Source organism: Bos indicus, chromosome 24 (assembly GCF_029378745.1).
Source record: "Bos indicus isolate NIAB-ARS_2022 breed Sahiwal x Tharparkar chromosome 24, NIAB-ARS_B.indTharparkar_mat_pri_1.0, whole genome shotgun sequence".
In the NCBI taxonomy this organism is placed as follows: Eukaryota; Metazoa; Chordata; class Mammalia; order Artiodactyla; family Bovidae; genus Bos; species Bos indicus.
In genome coordinates, this window is record NC_091783.1 from 61,086,148 (window position 1) to 61,102,749 (window position 16,602).

At 48.4% G+C, this 16,602-nt stretch overlaps 1 protein-coding gene across 3 annotated transcripts in view; it reads left to right on the forward strand.

The window, feature by feature from the left end:
- The window catches only part of TNFRSF11A (TNF receptor superfamily member 11a), a 62,979-nt gene that overhangs the window by 13,158 nt on the left and 33,219 nt on the right, over positions 1–16,602 (forward strand). For all 3 annotated transcript variants that reach the window (XM_070779144.1, XM_070779145.1, XM_070779146.1), the window contains exons 2-3: positions 13,441–13,522; positions 14,973–15,098. In XM_070779144.1, coding sequence (XP_070635245.1) covers positions 13,441–13,522; positions 14,973–15,098 — 208 coding nt within the window. The remainder of the gene's footprint in view (positions 1–13,440; positions 13,523–14,972; positions 15,099–16,602) is intronic.

A 16,602-nucleotide genomic window follows, 5' to 3' on the forward strand; every position in this document is an offset into this window, starting at 1 on the left:
GTCACCTTATCAGTGAGGCTCCCCTCGTAATTCCATCACCTTATCCTGTTTCATTTTTCCATCGTGATCATTCCAGCCAGATTCCATTGCATGTTTGCTTCCTGCCATTCTTCTCCCAAGGACTGTAAGCAAGGACTCTCTCTGGCTAATATCTACCATGTCCACAAAACTTAAAATTGTCTCTGGCACATAGGATGTGTTCAATCAGCATTTGGGGAGTAAATGAATGCAGTGTGTCCCACTTTTAGGTTGTAAACTGGCCAAGCATGTCTTACTTAAATGCTAAACCTCCTTGATTATTTTCTAGAGAACCACGCAGTGATGCTGTTTAGATTGGGAAAGTTTTTCTTCAATAGGACAATCAAGGATTTCTTTCAAGATGGTGAAAATGAATCCAAGGGTCCTACAGCCCTCTGGTAACCATTCTGGTCCTATATAATGAGTCAGCCCTGTTGACAGCTAAGTCTAGTCCCGTGCACAAGTCTGGGCAAAATGAAATCACCCCATAAGAATGGATAAAGGACTTAGGCAGATATTTCTCTAAAAGTGGCCGATAGGCACATAAAATAGATATTCAGCATCACTGATCATTAGGGACATGCAGGTCACAAGCACACTGAGTGGCCCGTGGCTAAGGTTCGGTGCTCCCAATGCAGGGGGTCCAGGTTCGGTCCCTGCTCCATGAACTAGATCCCACATGCTGCAACTAACAGCTAGTGCTGCAAATACACAAATTAATTAATTATGAAAAACCACTCTCATTAGGATCACTTACCAAAAGAAATGAAAAGTAACAAGTGTTGGCAAAGACATGGAGAAGCTGGAAGCCTCGTGCGTTTCTGCTGAAAGTGTCAGTCACTCAGTTGTGTCCGTTTCTTTTTTGACCCCGTGGACTGTAGCCCTCCAGGCTCCTCAGTTCAAGGAGTTCTCCAGGCAAGAATACTGGAGTGGGTTGCCACTCCCTTCTCCAGGGATCTTCCCTACCCAGGGACTGAACCTCTGTCTCCTGCACTGCAGGCAGATTCTTTACCAGCTGGTGCATTTCTGCTGGGAATGGATTAAGACAGTGCAGCAACCATGGGGGGATGCCTGGCAGCTCCTCTAAGAGCTGAACACGGAACGACTGTGTGACTCGGGTGTGACTCCAGAGAACCGAAAGCAGCAACCTCAGCAGGTTCCTGTGTGCCGGTGCTCACTGCCGCTCACAGCAGCCCCGTCACAACAGGGAGATGGAAGCAACCCACACACCCACCCACAGACGAACGGCTAAGCAAACTGACTCATTCATACAATGGGGCATCATTCTGCCATCAAAAGGAACGAAGTTCCCACATACGCTACAACACGGACGAACCTTGAAGACCAGGCCAAGTGAAATAAGCCAGACACAGAGACAAGTCCTGTATGATCCCACTTACGCGGGGTGCCTAGAAAGTCAAGTTCACAGAGACAGGAGGCAGAAAGAGGTTGCCAGGGGCTGGAGGAAATATGGCAGTGTCCTTTAACTCCAGGGCTCCCAGACAGCGGTGAGAAGGAGGAGGTACTGTGTAGTGCCTAAGACAGTTTCTGTTTGGGGTGGCACGAATGTTCTGCGGAGACCATAGTGATGGTTGTACATCTGAGTCTAATTATCGCCACTAACTGTATACACTAAGAAATGGTTCAAATGGCAAATTATGTTATGTATATATATATGTGCATTTTTAAATATATACATAACATTTTTACTTTTCAAAGGGCTGACGTGAAAGAGCCAAATTTAGTGTTTCCAGATGGAGACAGCCCTTTATCCCCTCCCTAAAAAGAGCCTCTTTCTTCGCCCTCCTCCATGACTGAGACTCCCTGCCTCGTGCGCTCACACCTGCTTTTGGCCTGGCCGTCCCGTCACTGAGATGCTGGTCATCCCCCGATCAGACACTGTGCATCGTCAGAAGGAGCGTACGCCTTCTTATCGGCCTTTCTCACGCCACCACTCTCTGCAGTGTGCTCCAAGTGTGGGAAAGTGTGAGTCGCTCAGTCGTATCTGACTCTTCGACCCCATGGATGGCAGCCTGCCAGGCTCCTCTGTCCATGGGATTCTTCAGGCCAGAATACTGGAGTGGGTGGCCTCTTCCTCCTCCAGGGGATCTTCCCGACCCAGGGGTCAAACCCTCGTCTTTTGCACTGGCAGGCGGGTTCTTTACCATCTGAGCCACCAGGGAAGCCCCAGGGTGCTGCTAAAAGGCCCCCCTTTCTTCCCCAGCTGCTACGTCCTCCTGGTCCACTCCCTGGCCCCCAGCTCCGGGGCCCGCACCCCTCGGGGTCTCCCTCCTCTCCTCCTCCTCCTGCCAAGCATCCTTGGCTCCTCTGCCCCTCACCCCTGGCCCCTAGCTTTGGGGTCCTCCTGCTAAGATCTCTTCCCCTGTGTCCCAGGCAGGGTGCCCTCCCCTTCCTGTTCCTGTGACCAGTGAGGGCTGTGTCCAGGCACTTCCTGGAACCTGATCTTCGGCAGACCAGGCCCTGCACCATTGTGGGGTCCCCACCTGCTAGTTTTCTCTCCTCAGTGCCTGTGGGGTCCGGCGCTGCACACTTTGAGACGGTAGGATGGGCCCAAGGCCTTGTCCTACACAAGCCTGTCCCTTGCACGGGCATGTGAGAGCTCAGGAAAGGTGTTCTTGAAGGTGTGATGACAGTAGAGCTTTTTAAGAGATGGGTCCTTTCTGTCATTAAACCCTAGACCAAGCTGAAATTCCCCTTCTGGTCATACCACATGAAAAGTCACTTTACAAGGTAAGGTGGATGACTCAGGCAGAGAAGTGACTGGCCTTACTCTGGTGTCTGCAAGTGAGGAGGTCAGCTCCCAACCCCATTATGGGGAGTGGTCTGTATAAGGGGAGGAGGTGGATTCCTATTAGTGGTTTTCAGTGAGTCTAGTAGTTGACCAGCCGTGATGAGTGCCTTCAAGCTGAAGTTTTGAATACTCTTTACCGCTGGAAACATTCATAAAACGCATTTTAGAATGTCCTAAATCCCTCAGTAGCAGCTCAGTTATTAATACATTATCAATAGTAGTCACAATGTCATCCTTTTCTTCACATTCTTCTCAAACTAGACACATCTTTTCACGTTGTACCAATCAGAGAATAGTTGAGCCTCAATTTTAGCAGCAGAATTTTTTTTTTCAAGAGTCGATAATTTTTTTTTTCAAGAGTCATATGTAAAATATGTTTCTGTAAATGCAATTGTGGCTTCCCTGGCGACTCTTTGGTAAAGAATCCACCTGCCGATGCAGGAGACGTGGGCTCAGTCCCCAAGTTGGGAATATCCCCTGGAGAAGGGAGTGACTACCCACTCCAGTCTTCTTGCCTGGGAAATCCCCTGGACAGAGGAGCCTGGCGGGCACAGGGTCTCAAAGAGTCGGACACCACTTAGCCACTAAACAACAACAACAAAGGGAACTGGAGTATTCTAGATGTCAGGGGGCTTTCTGTTTAAACCCTCTGATTCTCTGTATTGCATCATGACTTAGACCATGCACCTGGCTTGTATAATGTGAGGTCTTCACACAGTTCAGTGGTCTCCCAGGGAGTGCTTAGGGTGATCTGTTGGGGTGCGTGGTTCAGTTCAGTTCAGTCACTCAGTCGTGTCCGACTCTGCAACCCCATGGACTGCAGTATGCCGGGCTTCCCTGTCCATCACCAACTCCCTGAGTTTACTGAAACTCACATCCATCGAGTTGGTGATGCCATCCAACCATCTCATCCTCTGTGGTCCCCTTCTCCTCCCTCCTTCAATCTTTCCCAGCATCAGGGTCTTTTCAAATGAGTCAGCTCTTCACATCAGGTGGCCAAAGCATTGGGGTGCACAGGAGATCCCCAAAGGCTGCCTATTTATTTTCTTCATCTCTTTCATCAGTAACATATCATCTTCACAGGTGCCTGTGTAGTGTTCTGAAGTATGAAATGTGAAGCTTGGGTTTGTGCAAAGAAAAAGTGTGAGTTTTCCTCTGTAAACCGTGAGCTTGAAGTGCTGTCTGTTGAGTTTTTTAAAGTGGAAACATCTAGCAGGGCGTTTGGATATCCCTCGATTCTGACCCTGTTGACAGCAATCCCTGGCAGGATCTCCCAGCCCCTTTCTCAGCAGAAGCTTGGAGTCAGCTCACCCCACACCCAGCTTCGGCCGCCATCACCGACTGAAGCCCCAGACAGAAACCACCGCAGTGACTCTGGCCACCTGCCACGATCTCAGTCCCATGAGAAAGCACTGCTTTATGTGAAGTCAAACAGGCTTTAAAAAAAATAAACCTTTTCGATTAAAAACATGTTTTTTCTGGGAATCCCCTGGCTGTCCAGTGGTTAGGGCTCTGCACCTCCCACTGCAGGGGGCACAAGTTCGAGTCCTAGTGAGGGAACTAAGATCCTGCACATCTTGCAGAGAGGCAAAAAAAAAACAAACCACGTTTTCCAGTCACCAGAAACACTCTGATGTCAGCTTGTGTGATCACAGCTGCTGCTAAGTCACTTCAGTCGTGTCCGACTCTGTGCGACCCCATAGATGGCAGCCCACCAGGCTCCCCCATCCCTGGGATTCTCCAGGCACGGCCAGGTTAAAACTAAACGGGGAAGGTGCATCCAGAAGCTGGCAGGGCTTCGGGATGTCCCTGCGAATCCCTGCTCTTCTGCACCCTCTTTCCTGTTTCTGCCAACACGCCTTCCCCTCCGTTCCCCCATCAGGGGACGATCTGATAGAAGGAACCCGGCTCGCCGATTCAGCCCAGGGGCGTGGTTAACCCCGCTGCCAGCGGCCACCAGCTAGGGCGCGCATCACTGAGGCCAAGTCGCTGGGGGACTGAGGCCCCACCTCAGTCCCCCAGCGACTTGGCCTCAGCGGGAAGAAGCACAGGCTTCGTTTTCACTTGCCACTGCTGCCTTGCCGGGCTTTCCCGGTGACTCAGTAGGTAAAGAATCTGCCTGCAACATAGGAGACTTGAGTTCGATCCCTGGGTCAGGAAGATCCCCTGCAGAAGGAAATGGCCACCCACTCCAGCATTCTGGCCTGGGGAAGTCCCAGGGACAGAGGAGCCTGGCGGGCTACAGTCCGTGGGGTCGCAAAGAGTCAGACACGACTGAGCAACTAAATCACCACATCACTACATCATTTGCACAAATTGCCCCTTCGTATCCTCACTGCGGTCGGAGGGGTACAATGATTCGCCCCATTTTATAGGCAAAGAAACAGAGACTCAGAAGTGACTTATCCCCACCTTGTCCTCAGGTTGTAGAAAAGCAGACAGTTTTAAATGTCGGACCGACCTGGAAGTTCGGTTCGGAGAGCTGCCCTGGATGGAAGAGCCGTAATGGGAAGCCCGCCCCGCCCTTCCTGACCGGCGGAGCCACCTGGCCAGGCGTCCCCTCTGTCTTCACTGGCGCCCTGGTACCACCACCCTTCCTTCTCCAGGGGCTCGCCCAGCCCCAGCCTCTGCTCTGCTAAATCCTTACATTCTGGCTCCTCAGACTTGACTTCAGTTAGTGTTTCATTTTTCTATTTTCTATGGAAACCTGCCTTATCTGATTTGCAAGCTTAAAATGACTCCTCTATGACATCCACTTCCAGGTCTGAACTGTTAACCAAGAAGTCTGATGGTGGATGCTTTCTTTCCAGTAACAGACATATGACTGTGCCATATTCGAGACTATAAAGCTGGATAAAATAGAGAAGGGGCTGGAAGCTTCTCGAGAAAAGGAGATAAGAAAGGGACCAAACTTAACAGGTCCCCCAGAACATCCCAATTTCAAGGGTCTGTGTTTGGACTCACTAATTGAAGTGTTCAGAGGGGAAACCCTAGACCTTGTCTCTGGCCTGACTCCCCAGCCAGCCGAGCAGAGACGTGGACGAGAAGGAACGCAGGCCTCTGTTCGCAGGCCTGTGACTCAGCCCTTTGCTGTATTTGTTGTTTATTTGTTTCTAAGAACGAAAAGCTTCTCTCTGAAAGGCTTCAGAGAAAACAAATCTCCTGGCGTGAAATCCTCATAGTAAAGCCATTTTCTTGATGTTCTGGGGAACAGGGCTCTCTAGTAGTTGATTTCTGGGTGAGAGCACTTTCAATTTTTACTTTCTTTAAGGATATTTTTTTTTCAAAGGCTGTAAGTCTATTGAGTGTTGTTTTCACATTCAGTAGTTCCTCCCTTAAGAAAAACCACCTCTTTCAGTTAGACTGTAACAATCAGAAATGTGATACAATCTTTACTTAATTTACAGCCAGATTCTCAAATACAGTCATGGATGATATTTTATAAAATAAAATCTATGGAAAATCCCTCATTTGTTCTTCTGGGTTGAGTTCTTTTCTTCTTGATTTGAAAGAAGGAGCCAAGCTTCTTTCTGTTTTGTTACATGTCAGCATGAATTTTCAGTAGAGCAGAAAAGTAATTTTAGGATTCATAATGCCTTTCGGTACAATTGGGTTGATTTAACTGCACGAAAAATAAATATTTAAGTCAATCTTCCCTGCAGGATTCCAAATACAGATCCTCCAATCTCTGCCACTCTGCTCAGAGAAATGTTTTGTTTCTTCAGCTTGGAGTTTTTCAGGATTAGACCTAACATGGCATTGCATTGGGAAACAAATCCAATAAATCCACGGAGCTTTATAAAGACAATTTTGATTTACAATTTATTATCTCCCAAAGCCTTGCAGAGACTGTAGACATGCTTATTCCAGAAGAGTCTGTCAGCCATTAAAATTAAATAGCAGCTTGTACGCCCTGAAACGAATATCGACATGACACAAAACACAAAAGAAAGTGAGGTAACAGATGGCCAATACGCTAGATGCATTGTCTTAACTGCTTTTTTAATTTTAATTTTAACTTCTTTTTTTCTAAGACTGTCCAAGGAATGTATATGGGCAGGGGAGAAGAAAGGGGGAAACGTAAAAGATATTTGCTATAAACAGCCTCTAGGGATCCTTCTATACTCAGGAGCTGTCTGTCAGGAAGCAGAAGTTAGTCGATGCAAACTCTGCGGGCCAGACGTTACTTTTGTAGTTTACTGATTAAGCCTGTAGTAGGGCCCTGTCAGCACATGCGTGGTTTTTACAAGGCTTCTAAGTACCCTGAATCAAAGCCTATTCCCCAAACACAAGCGCTGCGACAGACCTAACGTTGAATTTATGTGACCGTACCCTTTATTCCATAAATAGCTGAGAAGTCGTTCTGCTTTATTTGTTTAATGAAAACAAGGAGGGGTCAAAAGCCCTGTTGTTTTAGAGGGAAACAAGTCGATCCTGAAGGCAAACGAGACAAAAATGTAGATAACTAGAATCTATACCACTCAAATCGGTTACCAAAGGCCGTCTGTTGCTCCGTCTTGGGCAAAGAGACGAGACTGGAGGTGGTTGAGAAAATCACCCCGTTTACTGAAAATCCGCCGCCTTATGCTGAATCCCGGCTCCCACTGCTCCCCGCCACCCACCCCATTCCCTGGGAGGTTGCTTCCGAAATACTTAGGTAGGAACATATTTTCATCTAATTCCTGCCTTATGAGGACTGTTACCAATGATAAGAGCTGCCATCTTTGATTTCAGGGGGAGATTGTTTTCTGGTCGCTGTGCCCCACTCTTTGCAACCCCATGGGCTTCAGCACGCCAGGCTCCCCTGTCCTTCCCTGTCTCCCCGAGCTTGCTCAAACTCATGTCCATTGAGTTGGTGATGGTATCTAACCATGTCATCCCTTGCCGCTCCCTTTTCCTTCTGCCTTCATTCTTTCCCAGCATCAGGCTCTTTTCTACTGAGTCCACTCTTTGATCAGGTGGCCAAAGTACTGGAGCTTCAGCATCAGAGGATGGAGTCAGGCCCACATTCTGAGCAGCGGGAGGAAAGGGCCAAAGGACCAGGAGCTTGAGAGGCCTGAGGGCTCTCCCAGCGCTGGTGAAATGAGGGATGTCAGAACTAGAACCCAAAGGAAAAAGGAGGGTTGGACTGGGAGGGGCTGGGGGCGTCCACTCATTCACACCAGAAATGCCCCTCTGTGGATGTGGGCCATCTGGACAGAGGCTGGTATCCAAAAGACCCAGCTCTGGCTCGCCGGAGACCAAGCCTAAGAAGGTGGGGTTTGGGGACGTGGGAGCAGGGAGGCCACAGGCAGGGCTGGCCTGGCCTTCAGCACCAAGGGACAGGTCCCCAGGGGGTCAGCCAGAGGGGCAGCCCAGGGCGTCCAAGGTCTAGAGTTCCCACTAGTTACAAACGCAGGGACTGCAGTGCAGAGGGAGAGCCGTGGGATCCTGGACATGGAGCGTGGGATCAGAGTGAGACCAGCACAAAAAAGCGAGTTTTACGTGCTGTGTGAGCCCCAGGGATCCACAAATCCTCTACTAAGAAGGCCCATCCTAGTGCTGCAAGTGGAGGAAAAGAAACAGCTTCTTGGAGGCAAAGAGCAAAGAACAAGGGTTAAGTCAGTTCAGTGGCTCAGTCGTGTCCGACTCAGTGCATCCCCGTGGACCCCAGGCCTCCCTGTCCATCTCCAACTCCTGGAGCTTACTCAAACCCAACCATCTCATCCTCTGTCGTCCCCTTCTCCTCCTGCCTTCAATCTTTCCCTACATCAGGGTCTTTTCCAGTGAGTCAGTTCTTCCTATCAGGTGGCCAAAGTATTGGTGCTTCAGCCTCAGCATCAGTCCTTCCAATGAATATTCAGGACTGATTTCCTTTAGGATGGACTGGTTGGATCTCCTTGCAGTCCAAGGGACTCTCAAGAGTCTTCTCCAACACCACAGTTCAAAAGCATCAGTTCTTCGGCTCTCAGCTTTCTTTATGGTCCACCTCTCACATCCATACATGACCACTGGAAAAACCATAGCTTTGACTAGGTGGACCTTTGTTGGCAAAGTAATGTTTCTGCTTTTTAATATGCTGTCTAGGTTGGTCATAGCTTTTCTTTCAAGGAGCAAGTGTCTTTTAATTTCATGGCTGCAGTTACCATCTGCAATGATTTTGGAGCCCAGGAAAATAAAGTCTATCACTGTTTCCATTGTTTCCCCACCTATTTGCCATGAAGTGATGGGACCAGAGCCATGCTCTTAGTTTTCTGAATGTTGAGCTTTAAGCCAACTTTTTCACTCCCCTCTTTCACTTTCATCAAGAGGCTCTTTAGTTCCTCTTCACTTTCTGCCATGAGGGTGGTGTCATCTGCATATCTGAGGTTATTGATATTTCTCCCGGCAATCTCGATTCCAGCTTGTTCTTCATCCAGCCTAGCGTTTCTCATGAGGTACTCTGCATAGAAGTTAAATAAGCAGTGTTGACATACTCCTTTTCCTATTTGGAACCAGTCTGTTGTTCCATGTCCAGTTCTAACTGGAGCTGCTACAGATTTCTCAGGAGGCAAGTCAGGTGGTCTGATATTCCCATGTCTTGAAGAATTTTCCACAGTTTGTTGTGATCCACACAGTCAAAGGCTTTGGCATAGTCAATAAAGCAGAAGTAGATGTTTTTCTGGAACTCTCTTGCTTTTTTGATGATCCAATGGATGTTGGTAATTTGATCTCTAGTTCCTCGGCCTTTTCTAAATCCAGCTTGAACATCTGGAAGTTCACGGTTCACGTACTGTTGAAGCCTGGCTTGGAGAATTTTGAGATTTACTTTGCTAGTGAGATGAGTGTAATTGTGCGGTAGTTTGAGCATTGTTTGGCATTGCCTTTCTTTGGGATCAGAATGAAAACTGACCTTTTCCAGTCCTGTGGCCACTGCTGAGTTTTCCAAATTTGCTGGCATATTGAGTGCAGCACTTTCACAGCATCACCTTTTAGGATGTGAAATAGCTCAGCTGGAATTCCGTCACCTCCACTAGCAAGGCAGGAAAAAAAGAACAAGGGAGGAAAAGCAACAACGACAGAGTGTATCCAGTCTCCTCCAGAAGGTGCGGGCCTCCTCAGGAGTTTTCCAGATGCTTCTTATTTACCCTCAAAGCACACTTCCTTGGGGCTTCCCTGGGGGCTCAGACGGTAAACAATCTGCCTGCAATGCGGGAGACTGGGTTCGATCCCTGGGTCGGGAAGATCCCCTGGAGAAGGGATAGGCTACCCACTCCAGTATTCTTGCCTGGAGAATCTCATGGACAGAAGAGCCTGGCAGGCTACAGTCCTTGGGGTTGTAAAGACTCAGACATGACAGAGAGACTCACACACACACATTTCATGAACCATGTCTATGTACATATGTTGCCTTATAAGTTGTATGTTGATTGTTATTTTGAAAGTTTGAAGGTGTACTGCCAAGTATCTAATGTAACTCAGGAACGAAGTAGGGATCAGTCTAAGTTCTACCTTAAATTAGATTAATACCAGAATTGTCTGCCTCACCACAGTCAATTTTCCCAGTAGCAGAATTACTGATGTAACCTGAAAGACTGGTAATCCTATAGCGGTGTGAAACAGACATGTCAGTTCTGCAATGATGAAGACGTTCTGGAATTAGACATCAGTGCTGGTTGCATAACTTTTTGAATATACAAAAAAAAAAAAAAGCCCACTGAATCATAACCTTTGAAAGGGGAAATTTCATAGTATGTGAATTATCTCTCAGTACTTTAAAAAGAAGACATGTCCAGGTGTAAAATCACAATTAGCTTAGGAGACAGAGATGAATATTAAAGAATAATCTGTGAAAATCTGTTTAAGAGTTAGGACATCTGGTCACCTCTGGAATCACAGCTTCCCTGTTTTTGCCAGGGTGACACTCCTGGGCTAGAGGGCGGATGGGCGGAATGAATCAGAGCCCTGCGCCTGAACGTGTAAACAAACTGTTCGCATATTCAGGTGGCTGATGCTTACCAGATGCCAGGGTTCGGAGCCCAGCTCCCAGCCCACAGGGGCACCTGACAGAGCTCTGGCTGCTGCTTCAGGAGGAGCCCTTTCAGCAAATTCCCCTAAAAAGAACCTGTGTACGTGACCCAGACAAAGCCTGCGCCTATCTTACAGAGACTTGCAGTTTTCTTACCGGTTAGAAGCAATCGGCCTTGATCATCTGAAATACCGTCCAACGCACATTTCTCTGGTTTGCTTTGTCATCACCATGGCAGGAGCGCTCGCATGCCATCAGGCTTAAACAGAGCCTTTCTGTGAAACAGAATCTGCATTGACTGCATCCAGCTTCACCTTCGCCTCTGCATCTCTCCTCCGTGCACACGTTGCTGTGCAGACGCAGAGACACGGGCTCGGATAAAAACAGGAAAAGACCCCAGAGAGCAGAGGCCGGGCAGTTTCTGTTAGGTCATATTTACCAGTGTCCACGGGGCTCACTGGAGAAGGCAATGGCACCCCACTCCAGGACTCTTGCCTGGAAAATCCCATGGACGGAGGAGCCTGGTGGGCTGCAGTCCATGGGGTCGCTAGGAGTTGGACATGACTGAGCGACTTCACTTTCACTTTTCACTTTCACGCATTGGAGAAGGAAATGGCAACCCACTCCAGTGTTCTTGCCTGGAGAATTCCAGGGACAGGGGAGCCTGGTGGGCTGCCGTCTATGGGGTCGCACAGAGTCGAACATGACTGAAGCGACTTAGCAGCAGCAGCACGGGGCTCACTGCCCTGATCCTGCGAGCCTGTCTCGTGGTGGATGCTTGGGGAACGTCGGTCCCGTTACCCAGGTCCACAGAGAGTGTCAGACGGCCTTGGAACCAAGTCCAGATACAGCCTTCCCGGCACCCTGGCTCCGGAAACACGTTTGACGCTCTCGTTGACCTCAGAGGAACTGTCCCTGGCCGCAGGCCCCCAGAAGCTCTTTGCCTGGCCTGGGGAAGGTCAGGGAGGCCCTTACTGGCTGCGTCCTGCACGCCCTGCTTACTCTTTTCTTAATTTTTACTTTTTGGCCATGTCTCATGGCGTGTGAGATCTGTTTCCTGACCGGGGATCGAACCCGGGCCCCCTGCTTTGGACGCAGAGTTTGCACCACCGGACCACCAGGGAAGTCCCTCTTTTCCGGTTTTAAATTTAGTTTTGGCTGTGCTGGGTCTTCGTTGCGGCACGGGTTTTCTCTACTCGCAGCCCGCGGAGGCTGCCCCATTTGCGGTTCGCGGGCTTCTCTTGCAGAGCTTAGGCTCGGCGTGCGGCTTCGGGAGTCGCGGTTCCCGGCTCTAAAGCGCAGGCTCAGTCGCTCTGGTTCACGGGCTCAGCTGCTCCGCGGCATGTGGATCTTCCCACACCGGGGATCGAACCTGTGTCCCCGGCGTTGGGAGGAGGTTCTTCACCGCTGAGCCGCCGGGAGCCCCGGCTGATGTCTGCCCTGTGAGCCGGTGCTCACTCAGCGCGCAGGGAGGGCCCGCTGCCCCGCTTGCAGCCCACCGTGGAGAGCCAAAGCCCTTGAGAGCAAGGTGGGGACTGCGGACCCCAGCCCAGCAAGGCCCTGCGCCTCGGTGTGTGCACGCACCGTCTGCGCTGCTGACCCCGGGCCTCCGTGTCTCCCTTGGGTCTGTAACTCGACTGCCTGCTTGTCAACAGGGGTGTGTGTTGTTTTTCTCTAACAGAGACAGCTGATAAGGGAAAGAGCTTTACTGTGGCAAACTGATAAGAATCTGAGTGAATGCAGGGTACTTGGCTTTTGTTTTGCTTTGCTTAGATGAGCAAATGTGGAAATTATTATTGGTGTTAGAATCATGCAGAAAGGAGACCGAAGTTCAAAAAGCTGGAGCGGCTCATGGACATCCCCCGAGCCGGCGGGCCCGCGGTGCTCCGGGCTCCAGGTCACAGGCTCCCTATAACCCCTTGCTGTCCCACTTTTTAAAATTCTCTGCATGTTAAAATTTTTTTAAAGGCAAGCAGTATTAAGCATCTTTCTAAAATCATAAATAGCTTGTCAGATCACATTTCCCTTGGTATAACACACAGGCTTCCCAGATGGCTCAGAGGTAAAGAATGTGCCTGTAAAAGTCAGCAGACAAAGAGAGGCAGGTTTGATCCCTGGGTCAGGAAGATCCCCTGGAGGAGGGCATGGTAACCCACTCTAGTGTTCTTGCCTGGAGAATCCCATGGACAGGGAAGCCTGGTGGAATGCAGTCCATAGGTTGCGAAGAGTCTAGTACACGTATGAAGGGACCCCACTCTGTACTTCCCCAGTTTTTATGACCAGAGTGGACTGACCACACGGTGGATGACACAGAAGTGGGGCCACTTCTGTACGTGGTTGGTCAAAAGCAGTTTTCAACCTTCTGGGTACCATTTTTAAATTTCCTTTCAATCCATCCTGTTAGCATGAGCGTAACCGAAATATTTTTAAATACTTAAATGGATCTCGATGCCAGTATCCTTGGTTTTGTACATTCTTAGGGGAAAGAAATGAGCTAGAATAGGATAGTCATATCTTTGGCCGGGGGGCGGTATCATGCCGAGCGGCGGCAGGACGGTTTCTGGTGGCTTCCTCTGGGAAGAACTTGTGTTTAATCTCTGCCTGATGCACATTTTCTTTCTAGGTGACTTTGCAGATCACCCCTCCATGTACCAGCGAGAGGTATTACGAGCATCTTGGACAATGCTGTAAGAAATGTGAGCCAGGTTCGTGCGGCTAAACCTCCTGTTGTGGCCCTCCCAAAGTGGGTGGGACTCTTTTTTGTTTTAACCTTAGTAAATAACTGATTCTATCTTGCCAGATGAGAAATGAAATCGGATAGGCTTCTTATGGCAGTGGCAGGTAGTAATGTCTGTCACTCTGAAGACAAAAATCTTACTCTCAATAGATGAAATAACTTAAAAATCAAGAGCAGTTTCAGGAACTGGAATTAAGCACCAGTTTTCTAAAACACTATTTCTGGAGAAGGCAAGAGGTTTTTTAAAAACTCTGTTTTAGAAGTTTATGATTCAAACTCTCAAAATATGCAATACAAGTCTTATTTAAAAGGATCACTTGCAGTAGTTCCCTGGTTGTTCAGTGGTTTGGGCTCCGCTCTTTCACTGCCATAGCCCAGGTTCAAACCCTGATGGGGAATTAAGATCCCGCAAGCCGTGAGGTAAGGCCAAAAAAAAAAGTATTAATTTCATAGAAATTCGCCAGGGGTAGGGTTGGGGATGGGGATGACTGTCTTTGAATCACTGCTAAAAATTGCCTAAATCCTGTTATAACTTCTCCCAAAACAGCTACTGAGGAGTAGGAGGTAAATCGGTCACCATTTCCCCAAAGTGGTTTTGACAAGGAGGTGTCAGCTGCTTCTGTGGCCTCGGTGAGGCCCCAAGTCTAGAGGGTTCTCACTCACTCCCAGTTCTGGGGAGGGAAGAGGAGCTTTGAGGAAAAGGAGCTTACCTTATTACAAATCCTTTATAGATATTTCAGCTACAAATATTTTTGGGGTGCACAGAGTAAAGATCCATTGATTTCACGCATATGCGTGTGTGTGAGTTTCTGAGCGTGTGTATTACTCTCTGATCAAACAAAGTTAACCGTGAACCCACAGTGTTCGTAGGACAAAAGAAACGAACTCTGCGGGTCGACAGTAAAGGGGTTTGAAGATGGAGAGGTGAGGCAGGAGATGAAGTTTCTCTTGCTTAGTCCCCAGGGAACCCCTCGAGTTCTGCAGGCACCAGTTTGAAAACCGTAGTTCTTTTCCTGAGTGAGCAGAGGTTGGGAGTGGAAAGGGCTAGGGTTTTACTTAGAAGGTCTAAAAGACTGTGGTGACCACAGGCATAGCAAACCCCAGTGAGGTTATCTGGGCCAGCCAGGAGGCCTGAGGAGCCCCTGCTGTGAGACATGACCTCTGTCTTTCGGGGACATCCTGGGACCATGTTCATGTAAAGGGTTTGGTAGATTGGTGCTTTTGTTTTTTTCCTTGGCTACACTCTAAGACTTGCAGGATCTTAGTTCCCCGACCAAGTATCGAACCTGGGTGCTCGGCAGTGAAAATGCAGAGTCCTAACCACTGGGCTGCCAGGGAACTCCCAGATTGACTCATTTTTATTGATTTATTGGGAGGAAGCAGTTTTGATTGGCGCATGTTCCCCCTTCTAATTTAAGGAACATACATGTCTTCCAAATGCACCACTACGTCTGAGAGCGTCTGTCTGCCCTGTGGCTTGGACGAGTACCTGGACACCTGGAATGAAGAAGATAAATGCTTGCTGCACAAAGTCTGCGACCCAGGTGAGTCAGCCTGTCGGGGCAGTGTGGGTGAATGACATTGTTGGATATGGTGATGCTCTGACTTTGGGGGCAAGGAAGACGTCTGCCCACAGACCCCCGAGGGTGTGCCTTAGAGCCCAGGAGCACTGTGTTACGGCTTTTCGTATAGAACTTCTGTCCTGGAATATATCTGTTTTGTTTTGTTTTTACTGAAAGTGAAAGTGAAGTTGCTCAGTCGTGTCTGACTCTTTGTGACCCTGTGGCCTGTAGCCCACCAGGCTCCTCGGTCCCTGGGATTCTCCAGGCAAGAGTACTGGAGTGGGGTTGCCATTTCCTTCCCCAGTTTTTATTGAAGTACAGTTGCTTTAGTGTTGCGTTTGTTTCAGGGGTGTGTGTGTGTTCTTTTTCAGATTCTTTTCCCTTATAGGTTATTACAAAGCGTTGAGTGCAGTGTCCTGTGCTGAGAGTTGATCCTTGCTGGCTCTCTGTTTTACATACAGCAGTGTGTATATGTTAATCCCAGACTCCTGATTTATCTCCCCTCCTACATTTCCTCTTTGCTAACTAGGTTTGTTTCCTATGTCTGTGGGTCTCATTCTGTTTTCTAAATAAGTTCATTTGTATCATTGTTTTAGATGCCACATATAAGGGATAATATATGATATTTGTGTGTTCAGTCCTGGAAGGTATCTTACACTTGACAGAAGGTCTCCACGGCACTTCCACATATGTTGTTACTTAATTCTCACAAAACAACCCTGTGAGAAAGCTACGCTTACCCCATCGTAAAAATGAAGAAACTTACAATTATCCCATTGTAAAAACGAAGAAACTAAGAGGCAGTGAGTGATTTCTCCAAGGTTACAAATGAGAAGCAGGACTCAAAACCAGATCTTCTAACTCCCAGGTCTTTTTCCTAAACCATCCACGTCTTCCTACCTCCATAGTCTGATCTACTTACCATTACTGCTATAGGGCTTTTGCCTCAGAGCTTTTAAAAATTAAAGCTTATTTATAAGAATAGGATCAAAATATGTCTCCTGAGTCCCAACCCAGAAGCTCCTTTCCTCCCCTCTTTTTCCATCTTTCATTCAGGTCATCTGTTAAGGAAGCCACGCCGTTAGTCCTGTGGGGTTTCCACTGTCAGGGCTTTGCTAGCTGCATTATCTCGGTCTCATTAAACAATGTCTTCTGTCCCCTGTATTTCCTGTAAAGGGGTTATTAGATTTAGAAGGCTGATCAGAATCTGGTTTGGGTTTTTCTGCTTTGTTTTTGGCAAAACTCCTTCAAAAGGTGATGTCAGGGGTCACAGTGTAGCTGCTTCTCTCTTTTCTGGGTGATATGAGCAGCTGTTGACCGTCATGACCTAGATCCATTTTCATTTAGGGGCTGCAGAAAGGTGATGTTCCAACTCCATCATCCTTTCTTCATTTATTGGCTGGAATGCTTTCTAACCAGAAACTTCTCTCATCAACTGGTCGTTACCCTGAAGTGCAGTCTGTACAGGAAAGGCAGAATGAATGCT